Source organism: Babylonia areolata, chromosome 7 (genome assembly GCF_041734735.1).
Source record: "Babylonia areolata isolate BAREFJ2019XMU chromosome 7, ASM4173473v1, whole genome shotgun sequence".
Classification (NCBI taxonomy): domain Eukaryota; kingdom Metazoa; phylum Mollusca; class Gastropoda; order Neogastropoda; family Buccinidae; genus Babylonia; species Babylonia areolata.
In genome coordinates, this window is record NC_134882.1 from 55,024,681 (window position 1) to 55,042,807 (window position 18,127).

At 38.3% G+C, this 18,127-nt stretch overlaps 1 protein-coding gene across 2 annotated transcripts in view; it reads right to left on the reverse strand.

The window, feature by feature from the left end:
• Positions 1 to 795: 795 nt before the first annotated feature.
• LOC143284325 (ceramide phosphoethanolamine synthase-like) overlaps positions 796 to 18,127 on the reverse strand; it is a 28,487-nt gene continuing 11,155 nt past the window's right edge. For both annotated transcript variants that reach the window (XM_076591032.1, XM_076591033.1), the window contains exons 5-8: positions 7,720 to 7,886; positions 4,304 to 4,426; positions 2,892 to 2,972; positions 796 to 831 (exon numbers count right to left, since the gene is read on the reverse strand). In XM_076591032.1, coding sequence (XP_076447147.1) covers positions 808 to 831; positions 2,892 to 2,972; positions 4,304 to 4,426; positions 7,720 to 7,886 — 395 coding nt within the window. In that variant the 3' untranslated portion in view covers positions 796 to 807. The remainder of the gene's footprint in view (positions 832 to 2,891; positions 2,973 to 4,303; positions 4,427 to 7,719; positions 7,887 to 18,127) is intronic.

Consider the following 18,127-nt stretch of genomic DNA (forward strand, 5'->3'; position numbering starts at 1 on the left):
AACCTGAAGTACATAAAATATATGAGTGGTGCTAAATATCAGTATAATCATTCGGATTAGTGCAATCACCACAGCATTCAATACAAATTTATGCATAAGAATGTACACAATAATGCTGTCATTCACAATCCACACAGAATGACAATCATATTTAATTAACAACAAAAAGAAGAAGAAGAAAAAAAAGTAAATCCGCAGGTTTGGAATTTTCTTCTTTTATTTCCCCCCCCCCCCCCCCGCCCCCCCTGTTTTTTTCTTCTTCTTCCTTTGTTGTTGTTGACATTTTGAACATTTTTCTTTAGTGTCATCAATCTCTCCATCTTTGTCAATCTATAAATTTGTCTACTACAGCTTTGCAGCAAAAACTTTTCACTATTTTTTTTTCCCCAAAAAAAAGTTCAACAGGAGAAGAATACCAGGTAAGAACAAACATTTCAGTGAACACAATTTTAATGCTCATGAAACTTCTCGAAAAAAAAAAGGAAAAAAAAAAAAAGAAAGGCAACAAGAAGAAAAGACTCACATATGGTCCTGGTTGGTATCATGATTAGCAACTTAAAAAAAAAAAAACCGAAAGAGAACTAGATTTTGATTTGGCTCACATCATCAACTGCACTGAACTGAACAAATGCAGAAATGACTGCAAAGAAAACGTCATAGATTTGGACACCCACAGCATGATTTGGAAAATAATCAGGACGGTTTCAAGTTTATGTAAGGCCGCAAAACTGGGAGGCTGTCTTTCGTCATATTCCCCTCCCCTCCTGCCCCGACCCCCCACCACCCTCCAGCCATCTCACCACCATGCTACATCTGAAGAAGGGCTCGCATCTGAAACAACAAAAGCAATAATGATCATAATGATAACAACAACAACAACAACAATAATAATAATAATAACAACAATAATTATAAGTATGTTTATAAATATTGTTTTCAAAAAGTGATTTACAATACAGTGAATACATTAGTCAGACACAAACCACCACACACACACACACACCACCACCACAAACACACCAACATCTCAAAAAAAATCTATTATCTGTCCTGTCCCCAAGAAAAAGAACCCAGCTGCACTAAACGAGTACCGCCCTGACAAACAGTGAGGAAATGCTTCGAAAAAATTGTTCTTCGCCATCTATTTCCTTTCACTACACAGAGCACCTGGACACTCTTCAGTTTGCTCACAAACCACATAGAAGTATTGACGACACTATTTTAACTCTCCTTCACAATACTTTCCTCTTAATCTAAATGACACAGGATCTTCTGTTGGTGTTCCTTTTGTCCTCAACTTCTCTTCCGCTTTTAACACAGTACAACCTCATCTCCTTACCCTCAAACTGCTGGGCTTAGATGTTGATCCTAAGCATATTCTTTGGAGAGTTAGCTCTCTTTTCAATAGAACCTCAGTCCATCTGGTTTTCATTTTGTCCACTCTTCTCAAAACTCAAATTCTACTGAAGCACCCCAAGGCACAGAGCTGTCCTGTCCTATTTACACTATTCACAAATGACTGCATAGGCATGGAGAAAACTACCAAAAAATATTCTGACAACTCGGCTAATGAAGATCTGTCAAACTCTGATGCCATTCACATTAATGAAATTAAAAAATTCTGTTCTTGGTGTGAGGAAAACTATATAGATCTGAATGTTTTGACAACAAAAGAAATGTTAAAAGATTTTCGGTAAGACCCCTTGCCTGTAGCTAACCTGGTTGCAGATGGTCAAACCGTGGAGACAGTCAGTGAATATAGATGTTTAGGGGCCACCTTTGACAATAAGCTGACTTTTGACAGGCATGTTGATTCTATTCATAAGATATGCCAACCTAGAATATTTTATTTGCAGAAACTAAGAAATATTGGTATCAGTTCCAACATTCTTCAAAGCTACTACCAATGTTGCATTGAGTTTGTGCTCACAGTTTCATTTATGTGCTGGTATGGAGGTTTTGGAGTGAGGAGTTAGCGTGTTTTGAATGATGTCATGAGTGTGTGCAGTCAAGTTGTTGGAGTGAAACAAGCTAGTATGTAAGAGCTTGATCAGAAGCAAGTGGCTCAGAAAGCCAGGCAGATAGCAAATGACGAAACCCATATTTTAGCAAAGTGCTAGGAGCTGCTGCCATCAGGATGACACTACAGAACTTTTAAATTGAAATCCAGAGCACTGGGGACTTTTTTTTGCATGTTCAATTCACCTTTTAAATTCTTGAGAACTGTGTACATGTGTTTGTGCATGTGTGTGTGTGTGTGCATGTGTGTGTGTGTGTGTGTGTGTGCGTGTGCATGCATGTGTTTGCACACACGAATGTGAATGCGCTTTCATGCAAGTGTATGTAAAAGCGCATGCATAATAGATTGTACTATGCTTTAGTTTCTGAAACAATCTATTCAGCTTAAAATACATGAAATGTGTACTATGAATGTACAATATACAGGATCAATGTGCAATACAATATGTGCAATGTCAACGTCCAAGTCTTTAAACATATTTATAATTTTGATGTAATCATTACCAATTAGAAAGCGAATATGTGAAATGCTTTTATTTGGATGACTAGTATGTTTATTGCTCCTGTTTAATCAAGTAATGTTTAATGTTTTCTTCTGTGTGTGCGTGCGTGCGTGCGTGCGTGCGTGTTGTGTGTGTGTGTGTGTATGTGTGTGTTTGCTGATTGTCCAATTGCGTTTTGCTGCATCTGATGCAATTTCTCTTTGTGAGGTAATAATGTTATTCTTATCTTATCTTTACACAAACAAGCATACATATCATTATGCCTACATGTGATCCACAGAATACAGCATACAGAATGAAGTGCCTTGATTTTGCAGAGATTACTTCAAAAAGGAATGCTTAGAGAAGCGAGAGAAGCAGGTTACCCACATGTCTGGCGTACAAAATGCTGATAATGTACAAGGAGATGATCACGGAAGCTGCCAAATACTGCACCAAGTTGAGGAATTCCTGAAACCAAAAGCATGACCTCTGCCGAACTTCACACCATGGGAACTGACGTCAAGCTGAAAAACACGTGCTGACATCAACCCCCTCACACTTCTACATGATCAGGTCATTTTAACAAATGCAGCATTTGTTATAAAAAAAAATTTTTAAATAAAAAAAAAATAAAAAATTTAAGTTTCATAGCAAAGATTCTCTTCATCATTCTAAAACCTTTCTGCTGGGTTCAATGATTACTATCATGATCATATTGCCAAGGCAGAAAAAAACAAGCACACACATGCACACACACACACACACACACACACACACACACACACACACTCACTCCATCTCTCTTTCACAATTACACATACTGAATTAACAAAGCAGAATTAAGACACACATGTACAGATACGAATAAGACACAAGGAAACAATGTAAAATTCTGATTCTGATCATTTCTGTTCATGGTGTTTGTAGCCCAGCCAAGGTAAAGGCTGCACCATGGATCATGAGTGATTCCTGCTGACCTTAACAACAAGATGAAATAGATCAATAACTTGGGATGCATGGGTTGGGGTATCAGTACTTATACACTGATCCAAATAATTTTTTTTTTTTTTTTTGCTTCATATCTGAAACTAGTTATTTGTTGAAGCGAAAGTTGTGTGCCTGAGACAGAAAAATTCCACCAACACCTGCCCTTGTTGATCTACATCTTATTGTTTTACAATGATAATAATAGATTATTATTGATCAAACAGATCTGCATGTTTCCTATTCATCATTACCACTTTTTGGCTTTGATAAATCATAATAAAAACTCAAAACATTTATTCATGGAATGCTCCACACAATTATCAGTACACTCCAATTTCAGGGATACATTTATAACAGTCAATCTTTTAACCAATTCCCATCTTTTTTATGATTTTACCGCTACGTGAACTGATGCCATCTATGAGGATAGAGTGATCATGGATGTTCTATTGGTCTGGAGGATCTGCAGGCTGGATAAAATAAAATGTTTCTCATCCCGATATACAATTTAATCCAAAAGACTTACACCCCTACAACCGGTCTATGATGAAATATTTTTTCTCCATGTTTAAGCCTAATTTGGCATCAACAGACGAAGTATATCCTGAGAAAACAAATTTGTTAAAGTTTACCACAGTCATACACATACATATGTATACATACATACATACATTATCACACAGGCTCATATGGTTGAGACACATGAGGCAAACTACCTTGACACTGCAACAAGCTGTTAATACTGACAGACCTGTACATGTTTCATAACAAAATGAGATACACCCAGGACAGGGACAAGCGTTGACACCCACCCAAATCTTGTCCAGATAGATGGCGAGCAGGATGTACTGTAACATGGCCTGCCCCTCCACCAGCCGCCACACCCACATGAACACAATGTTGGTGATTGAGTGGCAGCTTTCAAACTGCAGAGCCTGCAGACAAACGCACACACAATTTATTGACAGGTTAAAGTTGAAGGAGCTATGCTGGTATATGGCCACCAAACAAGATCCAATGGCTGTGCTAACTTGCTTAAACAATCCTCCAGGGAAGTGTTGAGGAAGAGAGAAGGAAGGGAGAGAAAGGATGGAAGACAGAAACAATCCTCCAGGGAAGTGTTGAGGAAGAGAGAAGGAAGGGAGAGAAAGGATGGAAGACAGAAACAATCCTCCAGGGAAGTGTTGAGGAAGAGAGAAGGAAGGGAGAGAAAGGATGGAAGACAGAAACAATCCTCCAGGGAAGTGCTGAGGAAGAGAGAAGGAAGGGAGAGATAGGATGGAAGACAGAAACAATCCTCCAGGGAAGTGTTGAGGAAGAGAGAAGGAAGGGAGAGATAGGATGGAAGACAGAAACAATCCTCCAGGGAAGTGCTGAGGAAGAGAGAAGGAAGGGAGAGAAAGGATGGAAGACAGAAACAATCCTCCAGGGAAGTGTTGAGGAAGAGAGAAGGAAGGGAGAGATAGAATGGAAGACAGAAACAATCCTCCAGGGAAGTGTTGAGGAAGAGAGAAGGAAGGGAGAGATAGAAAGGAAGACAGAAACAATCCTCCAGGGAAGTGTTGAGGAAGAGAGAAGGAAGGGAGAGATAGAATGGAAGACAGAATAAATGATGGACTGACAATGTTGCTGAATCGACAGGAAAACCACTGGCAGATACTCAGGCTTTGACAGACAACTGACAGACCTCGCAGAATCTGGTGAACTGTTTTCCTGTGCGGTGCCCCAACGACTCCTCCTAGAGCTGAGGGAGAAGAAAAAGGGAGAAGGAAGAAGAAAGTTTCAGGGATAAAGGTTCCATAGTCTTTTACAGCCATCTGGGCAATTTTAACCTCCCCCATCCAAAGTCAGGTACCCCTGTGGAGTGATGGCCTAGAGATAATGCGTCCGCCTCGGAAGCGAGAGAATCTGAGCGCGCTGGTTCGAATCACTGCTCAGCCGCCGATATTTTCTCCCCCTCCACTAGACCTTGAGTGGTGGTCTGGACACTAGTCATTCGGATGAGACGATAAACCGAGGTCCTGTGTGCAGCATGCACTTAGCGCACATGAAAGAACCCACGGCAACAAAAGGGTTGTTCCTGGCAAAATTCTGTAGAAAAGTCCACTTCGATAGGAAAAACAAATAAATCTGCACGCAGGGAAAAAAAAAAAAAAAAAAAAAAAAAATTGGGTGGCGCTGTAATGTAGCGACACACTCTCCCTGGGGACAGCAGCCAGAATTTCACACAGAGAAATCTGTTGTGATAAAAAGAAAAAAGAAATAAAGAAGAAGAAAGAAAGAAATAACCAGGTGGAATGAGGAAAATGGAGTTGTAAGTGCCTTTCCCAAGGATACAACATGTCAAAATGTGGCCTTGAACCCTGAACCCTGATCAACACTGGATCACATGTCCAACACCTCACTCTGTAATGCTACCTCCTGATAATAACAGCAATCATCATGAACCTGATGATTATAATTCACATGTCCAACACCTCACTCTGTAATGCTACCTCCTGATAATAACAGCAATCATCATGAACCTAATCATTGTAATTCACATGTCCAACACCTCACTCTGTAATGCTACCTCCTGATAATAACAGCAATCATCATGAACCTGATGATTATAATTCACATGTCCACCACCTCACTCTGCAATGCTACCTCCTGATAATAACAGCAATCATCATGAACCTGATGATTATAATTCACATGTCCACCACCTCACTCTGCAATGCTACCTCCTGATAATAACAGCAATCATCATGAACCTAATCATTATAATTCGCATGTCCAACACCTCACTCTGTAATGCTACCTCCTGATAATAACAGCAATCATCATGAACCTAATCATTATAATTCACATGTCCAACACCTCACTCTGTAATGCTACCTCCTGATAATAACAGCAATCATCATGAACCTAATGATTATAATTCACATGTCCACCACCTCACTCTGCAATGCTACCTCCTGATAATAACAGCAATCATCATGAACCTAATCATTATAATTCGCATGTCCAACACCTCACTATGTAATGCTACCTCCTGATAATAACAGCAATCATCATGAACCTAATCATTATAATTCACATGTCCACCACCTCACTCTGTAATGCTACCTCCTGATAATAACAGCAATCATCATGAACCTAATCATTATAATTCACATGTCCAACACCTCACTCTGTAATGCTACCTCCTGATAATAACAGCAATCATCATGAACCTAATCATTATAATTCACATGTCCACCACCTCACTCTGTAATGCTACCTCCTGATAATAACAGCAATCATCATGAACCTGATGATTATAATTCACATGTCCACCACCTCACTCTGTAATGCTACCTCCTGATAATAATAGCAATCATCATGAACCTAATAATAATCATAATGAATCATTACTTAAATATATGAAAGCCAAACGGTCCAGTGATGTCCACACAGAGCAAGTTTTATTTGCTAACTCATGTTAAAAATGCTACATGGATCAGCTTCATGTTAAGCTTACATGCTCTTCAGCAAACCAAGCAAGGTTTCAAAGTTTCAGGACTTCAAGACTCTCCAAAGAAGTGTACTTTTGCACTGATTAAACAGCCAACGACTCACTGTGTCATAGTGGATACATGCAATAAAAGTTGCACAAACTCACAAATACACAGACAAACTACAACACTTGCTCCCATCCCTTCCACTCACACTCATAAACATGAACACAAAACTCATCACTGTATGGCTGCTTTTAAACTACAGAACTTGCATATGTTTATTGTGCCCCCAAAAGTTCCTCCAATCCCACAAATGGACAGCTATAATTCAAATCCAGACTTGACTTAATACCCAGACGGACATGACATGCAGACAAACAGCCAGCACATCACCCTCGATAGAAAAACAAAAACTCCCTCGGAATGCCAGAAGAACAGACAGGACATCACTCTTCTCCTGACATCCAGGACTCCCTCAAAATGCCAGATGGACCTCCCACCCAGACAAACAATCCTTATCAAGAATCCCTCCTGGAACAACAATACATCTCCCAACCAAGACCCCAGCACTGAAAAACACGACCTTAAGGGTGTTAAGCCAAAAGGTTGTTAATAGCTCAGTCCCCAAACCCCTAACTCCCCTCCCTTGAAACCCAACCCCCTTGCCCCCCCCCCCCCCACACACACACACACACACCAGAACACACACCTCCTGCCTTGACAACCAAATGACCATCACCACTTACCGCCATATGTGGATCAGCCAAGGGAGTTTCATAGATGTGCTTGAAGTCATCGATCATGTTGTCCCAGAACTTGCCAGCAAAGGCGACAGCTACGCCCCAGCACAGACACTTCCAGAGCAGCTGTTTCTTGGTGTATGCTGTCGCTGCACCTCCCATTCCACTGTTTGCTGCATTGACGTCATCATCATTATCATCATCATCATCACCACTGTTCATTTCATCACCATGATTACTGACATCAGAGCCATTTATATCACATCATCGTCATCACCATCACCCATTTCATCACCAAGATTACTGACATCAGAGCAATTTATATCACATCATCGTCATCACCATCACCCATTTCATCACCAAGATTACTGACATCAGAGCAAAATGTATCATTGCCATAGACTGTCTCACACTTGTCAATACTTTCAACATGTAGCAATGTATCACTGCCATAGACTGTCTCACACTTGTCAATACTTTCAACATGTAGCAATGTATCACTGCCATAGACTGTCTCACACTTGTCAATACTTTCAACATGTAGCAATGTATCACTGCCATAGACTGTCTCACACTTGTCAATACTTTCAACATGTAGCAATGTATCACTGCCATAGACTGTCTCACACTTGTCAATACTTTCAACATGTAGCAATGTATCACTGCCATAGACTGTCTCACACTTGTCAATACTTTCAACATGTAGCAATGTATCACTGCCATAGACTGTCTCACACTTGTCAATACTTTCAACATGTAGCAATGTATCACTGCCATAGACTGTCTCACACTTGTCAATACTTTCAACATGTAGCAATGTATCACTGCCATAGACTGTCTCACACTTGTCAATACTTTCAACATGTAGCAATCAGTCATCACAGTTTTTCTTTGATCCTTACAGATATGGAATTTTACTACTTACATGATGAACTTTGAGATGTTTGTGTTTGTGTGCGCATCCGTAAAGGTATCTGCATGCATGTATCTGTTAAACTGTGATATTATTGTCATGATTATCACTATTTCAAAATCCAATAATATGATCATAACATTGTTCAATATCACTTGTAGTGAAAGGACACAAACTCAACAACATGAAAAATAAATCATACCTGAATCATTACTACAATTCAGATAAAATGCAGAAAAAACGGAAAACACAAAAAACACATTGTGAGGTTTCAAGCTTCTTTTTGAAGCTTTTTCCTTCTTAAGCTTTCATTGACTTGCTTTCGTCTGTTAGTATGCTGTACAATCTTGAAAAAACAAAACCAAAAAACAACTATGACATGGCGAAAGGTCAGAATGCAATGAATATCTTGAAATGATTACAACTGCACACAAATAATTTCATATAAACTATGAAAAGTTCAGCATGCAATGTGTGGCTTAATTCAAAGCAAACACGTTAGCATCCAAACAGTGCATGTTTCCACAAGTAAAAAACTACAATGTGTATGGTGCCATCCATTCTCTACAGGTAAAAAACTCATTTGTGTTTCTATGACTATCTTCTTTTAAAGTCAACACCACGAGTTTCCTCCAACCGCAAGACTGCCAATGTTGACGTATAATGAAAAACTATCAACAGTGGAAAACCCCTTCCTCCCATTCATTTTTTAACAAGTTTTTTGTAGTGGTAAAAAATGAGCAGACAAAACAAAATAAGCTTAATGTACAATGTTTATTTTTTTCTGACTTTACTGCATAGTGTTTATTCAATGATTCCAGCTCACTCAGTACTGTCAGCTACCCTGACTTTATTGCATAGTGTTTATTCAATGATTTCAACTCACTCAGTACTGTCAGCTACCCTGACTTTACTGCATAGTGTTTATTCAATGATTTCAACTCACTCAGTACTGTCAGTCAGCTACCCTGACTTTACTGCATAGTGTTTATTCAATGATTTCAACTCACTCAGTACTGTCAGCTACCCTGACTTTATTGCATAGTGTTTATTCAATGATTTCAACTCACTCAGTACTGTCAGTCAGCTACCCTGACTTTACTGAATAGTGTTTATTCAATGATTTCAGCTCACTCAGTACTGTCAGCTACCCTGACTTTACTGCATAGTGTTTATTCAATGATTTCAGCTCACTCAGTACTGTCAGTCAGCTACCCTGACTTTACTGCATAGTGTTTATTCAATGATTTCAGCTCACTCAGTACTGTCAGTCAGCTACCCTGACTTTACTGCATAGTGTTTATTCAATGATTTCAACTCACTCAGTACTGTCAGTCAGCTACCCTGACTTTATTGCATAGTGTTTATTCAATGATTTCAGCTCACTCAGTACTGTCAGTCAGCTACCCTGACTTTATTGCATAGTGTTTATTCAATGATTTCAACTCACTCAGTACTGTCAGTCAGCTACCCTGACTTTATTGCATAGTGTTTATTCAATGATTTCAACTCACTCAGTACTGTCAGTCAGCTACCCTGACTTTACTGCATAGTGTTTATTCAATGATTTCAGCTCACTCAGTACTGTCAGCTACCCTGACTTTACTGCATAGTGTTTATTCAATGATTTCAGCTCACTCAGTACTGTCAGCTACCCTGACTTTACTGCATAGTGTTTATTCAATGATTTCAGCTCACTCAGTACTGTCAGTCAGCTACCCTGACTTTACTGCATAGTGTTTATTCAATGATTTCAACTCACTCAGTACTGTCAGCTACCCTGACTTTACTGCATAGTGTTTATTCAATGATTTCAACTCACTCAGTACTGTCAGTCAGCTACCCTGACTTTACTGAATAGTGTTTATTCAATGATTTCAGCTCACTCAGTACTGTCAGCTACCCTGACTTTACTGCATAGTGTTTATTCAATGATTTCAACTCACTCAGTACTGTCAGTCAGCTACCCTGACTTTACTGAATAGTGTTTATTCAATGATTTCAGCTCACTCAGTACTGTCAGCTACCCTGACTTTACTGCATAGTGTTTATTCAATGATTTCAACTCACTCAGTACTGTCAGCTACCCTGACTTCACTGCATAGTGTTTATTCAATGATTTCAACTCACTCAGTACTGTCAGCTACCCTGACTTTATTGCATAGTGTTTATTCAATGATTTCAACTCACTCAGTACTGTCAGTCAGCTACCCTGACTTCACTGCATAGTGTTTATTCAATGATTTCAGCTCACTCAGTACTGTCAGTCAGCTACCCTGACTTTCCCCACACATGACCCATGTATTCAGGTAAGAAATAAAATCGCCAAAAAACAAACAAACCCAAACATTGTTAGAATTTATGAACTGAAAACTTCCAAACTGATCAGTAACATAATGAGTTAGCTGGGAACAAAATATAAAACTTCCTTCGTTCTCATGCTATCATACAGTGAGATGATGCAAGTATCCATACTATGTGTTCAAAATTTGCACACACTGATGACGATAGGGCCCCTTCATCTAATTATGTTGTCTGCCTTGTGACTGAGACAAAATTGGGTCAGACACCATTGTTGACACGCACTGTTCACATGAGCCAGTCACCGCGAAAATAGCTCTCCTTCTCACGAACACACCAACACACACTGCATTAATTTTACTGGTCGCAGTTGAGAGTGGTTATGTCAGTTATGATTTTTTTTTTTAGCTTATAATGTCATTATGGAAATTAGGTGCCACTCCAAAAATTCAAAACTATCTCAGGCCCCTATTGAAGCCCTTCATCTGAAACGTTTTTAAAGAGCAGGGCCACGCACGATTGGGACACTTCATCCGGAGTGAGTCAAGTAATTCTTAAAGTGCTCAGAGCTTGCTTCTGCTTGTGTTATAGTGTTATACAAGAATGAATTATCAGTGTTAGTATTAAGATGGGGTGCTGATACTATTTTGAATACAGAGTCAAGAAACAGAGAGACATGGCCGAGTAAAAAAAACAAAGTAACATTAAAAAAACAAAAACAAAACAAAAAACAGTAAAAGAAAGAAAAAGCAAATGAATCACCAGAATGACAGTTCATGAATCTGGAAAAGGAGGACTGAATTTTCAGGAAGGACACAGATTACTGCATGGTATGAAATTATTATGCAAGATAAACAATGAACCGAATCACCATTCTCTTTTTTAAATAAATGAAAGGAAAAAAAAAAGAAAGACACACACAAGTAAATCATACTTTTAGGTCAGAAGGAAAAGGTACAGGAACGATTATCTTTGATCAGTGATGAAAGAAATGGAAACTGTAATCAGACTTTTTTGCTGTGAATGTGGTGTCTAGGTATAGCAGATAATTTTCCAAATTGTGCCATAATTTGAGACAATAATGTTTCAAATGACTGAGCAGTACTGCATTATCAATTTTACATTTATTTGTAAAATTTTGGTTATTATCAGATATGAATCTTGAAGAGTTACCCCCCCCCCCCCCCCCCCCCCCCCCCAAAAAAAAGGTTAATTTCAGGCTTATTACATGCTATAAATTTTTATCCCTGGCATGTTCAAAAGCTGGACACACACACACACACACACACACTAACCAAACAAACAACAAAAACACAAAAACAAAGAAGTTATTCAAAAACAGACCAAAAAACAACAAACAAACAAAAAAAACAACATGAAAACACATGTATTCTTAATGCAATAATAGGAAGCGATTAGAATATGATTTTGAATCTTCATTCAGATTACTACAATTCTGATGTGAACAATATGGGAGCACAAGACAAAAAACATAAAGATGAAGGCTGACTAACAAATCAGTAAACAGAATAAATAATGAAGATGCACTTGGAGGAGACCAACCCCTTTAAAATAAACAGGTCTTCACACATTAAAAAATGCAACTAATGTCCATTAAAAAATGATGAATGAATGGATCTGTCTTTATTTGCCATATTTACTTTTTTCTTCCATTACTTTTCACTTTTTTCCCCACTTTTTTTTGCCAATAAAAAAGCAATGTGCTCTATGACTTGTAACTCCACCAGTGAGCTCCGCTTGTTGGAGCAATCTGCCAGCCCCAAGCCTGGATAAAAGAGGGCTGGGCGTGGGACTAACAACCCCATCCCGTTAAAAAAATAACGGTTATGGAAACTGCAAGAGCAACGTCAAAAAACAGTTTGGCTGAAGGGGACTCCTCTCCAGAAGAGCCTCTGACGCGAGTTGGTGAAAGCCTTCAGGAAGCCAGTCCCCCGACAAGTCTTCTGACAACCAGGACCAAGACCAGGATAGGGACCTGGAACATCTGAACCCTTTATGAGAGTGGGAAAACAGCTCAAGTAGCTAGAGAAATGGAAAGATACAAACTCAAGATCCTGGGCCTATGTGAGACCAAATGGAATGGCTCAGGACATGGAGACCAAGACCACACACACACATGTGAAGTAGCGCTGCTTGTGACACCGGAGACAAGAAGGGCACTCTTGGAGTGGGAACCAGTATCTCCAAGGATTTTATCAGCAACATTCAACTCCAAAGTCAGGAAAACTACCATCATCCAGTGCTATGCACCAAGCAACACAGCTGAAGAAAAAAAGAAGGAGGACTTCTATAACACCCTCCAAGCAACTGTGGACAAAGCACCGAGAAGAGACCTGAAAATCCTCATGGGAGATCTGAACACAAAAGTTGGTACAGACAACAGTAGCAGAGAGTTAATCATTGGGACACAGGGCTCTGGCACCAGGAATGAGAATGGTGAACTCTTTGCAGATTTCTGCGCTTTCAATGATCTGGTTATCGGAGGTACCATCTTCCCCCACAGGGAAATTCATAAAAAGACCTGGGCTTCTCCAGATGGAAAGACAGAGAACCAGACAGACCACATCACCATCGCGTGTAAATGGAGAAGAAGCCTACTAGATGTCAGAGTGAGACGAGGTGCCGATGCAGCTTCAGACCACCACCTGGTTGAGGCAACCTTAAGGGTTAAGCTGAAGCAGTGAAGGCCTTCCATGATCCAACGGGGAGACCATCCTTCAAGTACAACATACAGGGGCTAAAGAGCAAAGCAGAAACTGAGAAGCTCTAGCAGACCTAACAGAGGAAACTGTTGAGGAACTCTGGACATCAGCTTGGAACACATGGACAGGAACATGCACAGAAGTCCTAGGAAAGAGAACAAGGCAGCACAAGGAGTCGCTAACACCCGACACCTGGCTTCTGATCAACTAGAGGAAAGACCTTCAACAGGAAATAAACCATTGTCAGGATGAACAACGAAAGACTGATCTGCAGGCCCTGTACTGGAAGACAAAGCAGCAGGTAAGGAAGAGTGCCAGAGCGGACAAGAGAAACTTTATTCAGGGTTTACCAGAAGAAGCAGAGACAGCAGCTGAGAAGAGGGACCTGAAGAGTCTGTATGAAATCACAAGGACACTCTCAGGAAAGAACAGCATCCCAGCTAAACCAGTGAAAGACAAAGAGGGCAGAACCATCGCCAACGAGGCGTGCCCGAGAGCAAAATGGGCACAGAACTTTCAGGAACTGTTAGAGTCAGAAATCTCTAGAGCCGTCAAGTCCTTGAAAAATGGGAAAGCAGCAGGCCCAGATGGCATACCACCAGAAGTGATAAAGGCAAACATCCTAACATCCACAGATGCTTCATCCATTGCTTCAGAAAGTATGGGAGCAAGAGCGAGGGCCAGAAGAGTGGAAAAAAGGCTATATGGTCAAACTACCAAAGAAAAGGGACTTCTCTTCTTGCAACAACTGGTCAGACATCATGCTGTTATTGGTCCAAACCAGAATTATGCTGGACAGACTGAACAACGCCCTAGATCAAAGACTGCGGCAAGAACAGGCAGGCTTCCACCAAGACAAGTCATGCACTGATCACATCGCTACTTTGCGAATTATTATTGAACAGTCAGTGGAGTGGCAATCCCAACAAACTACAGGCCTTCGTCAATAAATGCCTACGCCATATTTTAAACATCAGATGGCCAGCGACCATATCAAACGCCTGCCTCTGGAATAGAACCAACCAGGTGCCCATCAGTGAGGAGATCAGGAGGAGGAAACGGGGCTGGACAGGTCACATCCTGCGAAAGCTCCACAAGGAGTCAAGAGGCATAAGTCAAGTAAATCAAGTCTATGACTTGCACGCAACTGAAGCAAAACAATAAATCAAGCAAAAGAACAAACAAGATGAGTCAGTTCGCAGAGGATACTTCTTTTATCTTACACTTAGACAGTGACAAATATTCACATGACAACTTGTTTGAAACGTCAAACAGATTTGAAGATATTTCAGGGTTAAAAATGAACAACAAGAAAACAGTAAATGCTTGATTTGGCAGCAAACAAAAAAATCAACAGAAATATACCTAGAAAAACGGAATTGAATCCAAAAGTGTTCAAGACATTAGGACTCTGGTTTACAAAGGAAACTTCTCATAATATGATTGAAAAAATACTTGAGACAAATTTATTGAAGCAAAAAATTTACTCAGAATATGGCTTTAAAATAACACAGAATGGAAGGATAGCTGTATCAAAATCACTGATATCATGTAAACTCATTTACTTGTGGATTCTCTTACCAAATCCATCTGACAGGCAGATCAAGCAGTTGCAAAATATGCTGAGTTTATTTGGGATAACAAAAACGATAATATCAGGAGACAATATTCTGTCCATAGTATTTAAAAGAGGGGTGGGATTAGGTATTCCGAATATTGAAACATACTTACAATCATTAAAATTGTCATGGGTATGCAAACTAATTGTTTAGACTCCAAGGTGGAACAGAATTTTGACAGCCCTGTGTCCTGAAGTGGAAATAATGGACAATTATGGCCCAAAATGCTATGTAACTAGCAAACTCAACCCTTTCTGAAGAGATGTTTTTACTGCATATACTAACTTTGTAAAAAAGTGGAGTTAAGAAAGGGCGAATAAATACTAGCTGAACCCATATTTTTAAATGAAAAATTCACAATTGGCCATAAAGAGGTTTTTTTTTACTAGGAAGAGGGCAGGACAATATATAATTTTTGTTAAAGGTATAATTGATGAAAATGGCAAATTCTTAATGTACCATTTTTTTGTGTTTTTTTTGTTTGTTTTTTGTTGTTGTTTTTTTTCACAAAAAATAGAATGTAGAATTAATTTCATTGAATATACAAGTTGCATTCACTCGATTAAACATTATATGAATAAGAATAACATTGAGATTGAAAATAATATGGCAGAAATAAACACAAAATCTAAACACCTCCTCATGAGTGTAAAGGATCTAAACAATATTACGAAATAGCAATGAATGAATTAGAAGTATCGAGCATTAAATCATTTACAACATGGCAGGGAAAGTCAATTCACAAACTGGGAAGCAACATGGAAAAAGATTTGTAAAATCAACGATATGCATTCAAAATAGTTTCAAATTGGAATTTGTCATAGAATCCTGGTGACAAAAACTATTCTAAGAAACATAGGTTTAATAAATAATGACAAATGCAGCTTCTGTGGTAGAGACAAGGCCACTATAGTGTAAACCATTATCTGTATGACTGCCAGTACTCAATATTTTTTGGGACAGAATTACAAGGTATCACCATAGAAAATTGTCAAAGTTGTGCTGACCTAAATTTGAATAATAAACTTATATTGTTTGGAACTGGAGAGAACGGCAGAACTGATGACATGTTAAATCTTATCCTACTACTTGGAAAATTCTTTACATATATATACAGATACAGACTAAACAAACAGACCAAATGTTTTTGACAGAATTAAAGATGAGATATAAAATTGAAAAATATGCACACCTGCTGAACATGCAAAAGCATGAATCTGTTGTAAAATGGCCCCCATACATGAATTTAATAGAACAATGAACTCTGTCAAACTAGTTTCATAATGCCAGCTGCCTTTGTTAAAAAAAAAAAAAAAAAAAAAATCTTCTGTTTGGCTTATGTTATACCTTCTTGTTCTTCTGTTATTTATTGTTGATATTCTTTATATTAGCTCCACCTTTATAAAAAAAATTGTCCTTTGTTTTGTGGTGACACACATTTATATTTTAAGTATATTTCACAGCTATTTACATAACGAAAAAGTGCAGTATAGAAAATCATATGAAGATATTTCCTACTTGTTCATACAAAGAAAGTGTCCTTAGTTTGTCTTTTTTTTTTCTTCGTGCGTTTGATTTTTGGGGGGCGGGAGGGTTTGGTGGTGTTTTTTGTTTAGTTTGTCTTTGTCTTTCATACACTGTCATTGTTGTTCACTCAGTTCATCACAATGGAGGAAACAGAAAGGAGTAACCAGGAACGGAAAAATAGAAAACATCAGCGATGCCAACAACGATGGAGGTGATTGTCATGAATCATAGTGTTTTATTTCATAGCGTTTTTCAAAGTAAATGTTATTTTCAGAGATATAAACGAAGGTGCATATGTAGAACAGTGACCAAAATGTGAGCACAATATGTACTATGTATGCCCTGTGTTTTCTTGTGTGTATGTCCTTTGTCTAGTTACACCTCTTCTCCCTTGTACGTATCAAGTTCATGTGATGTATTGTATCCGTACTGTTTAGTAATATCAAATTTTGTGCATTGTAATAAACTGAACAAATAAAAATATTTTGAACATGAAAAAAAAAAAATTCAAATACTGGAATAGTTACTTTTTTTCACATCCAAAGATTGTTTTCTTTGTGTAACTTGAAATGAAAAAACAGAAAAAAAAGAAAACAAGTGCAAGAAAACATATCAAATGATTACCATTTAGATATCATGACATTTCTTCTCCTCATGCATTTGGAATCAAACTTAAAGCTTCAGAAAGACCTATTTTTCTAAATCTAGAAAATAAAACATGATCACACATTAAACTTTTACACATTTTTGACATTATCATCAGTGATAATTTGTACAGGTTTGAGAGGATGCTGGTGGGAAATCAACGAAGATTTCAAAGAATCACAACAAATAAACAAACAAATAAAACTGAAAAAAATTAGAAAAACGAAACTGATCATCATTCAAATAATCTTTTCAACTTTTGTTGATATCAGTCCACAACCCAATAAGTTGGAATAACCTGTTGCATAATGACTTGTGAAAAAAACTATGAAGACCAGATTTGTGTATAAATGCTACAGCACATAATATTCTGTATATATTATCAATTTCACTTTAGTTTGAATTAAACTTGAATGCACAGACTATTCTGTATATATTATTAATTTCACTTTAGTTTGAATTACATGAATGCACAGACTATTCTGTATATATTATCAATTTCACTTTAGTTTGAATTAAACTTGAATGCACAGACTAGCCTAACCTAATGGTACTGGATGATTTGAAAAAAAAAAAAAAATATATATATATATAGCAGTCTGTGACCAAGCTGCCGGGTGGCAGTGAAAATTCTGATTTTTATTTTTTTTGTTTAACAAAATAGGGGTTGGTTTTCAACTTTGTTG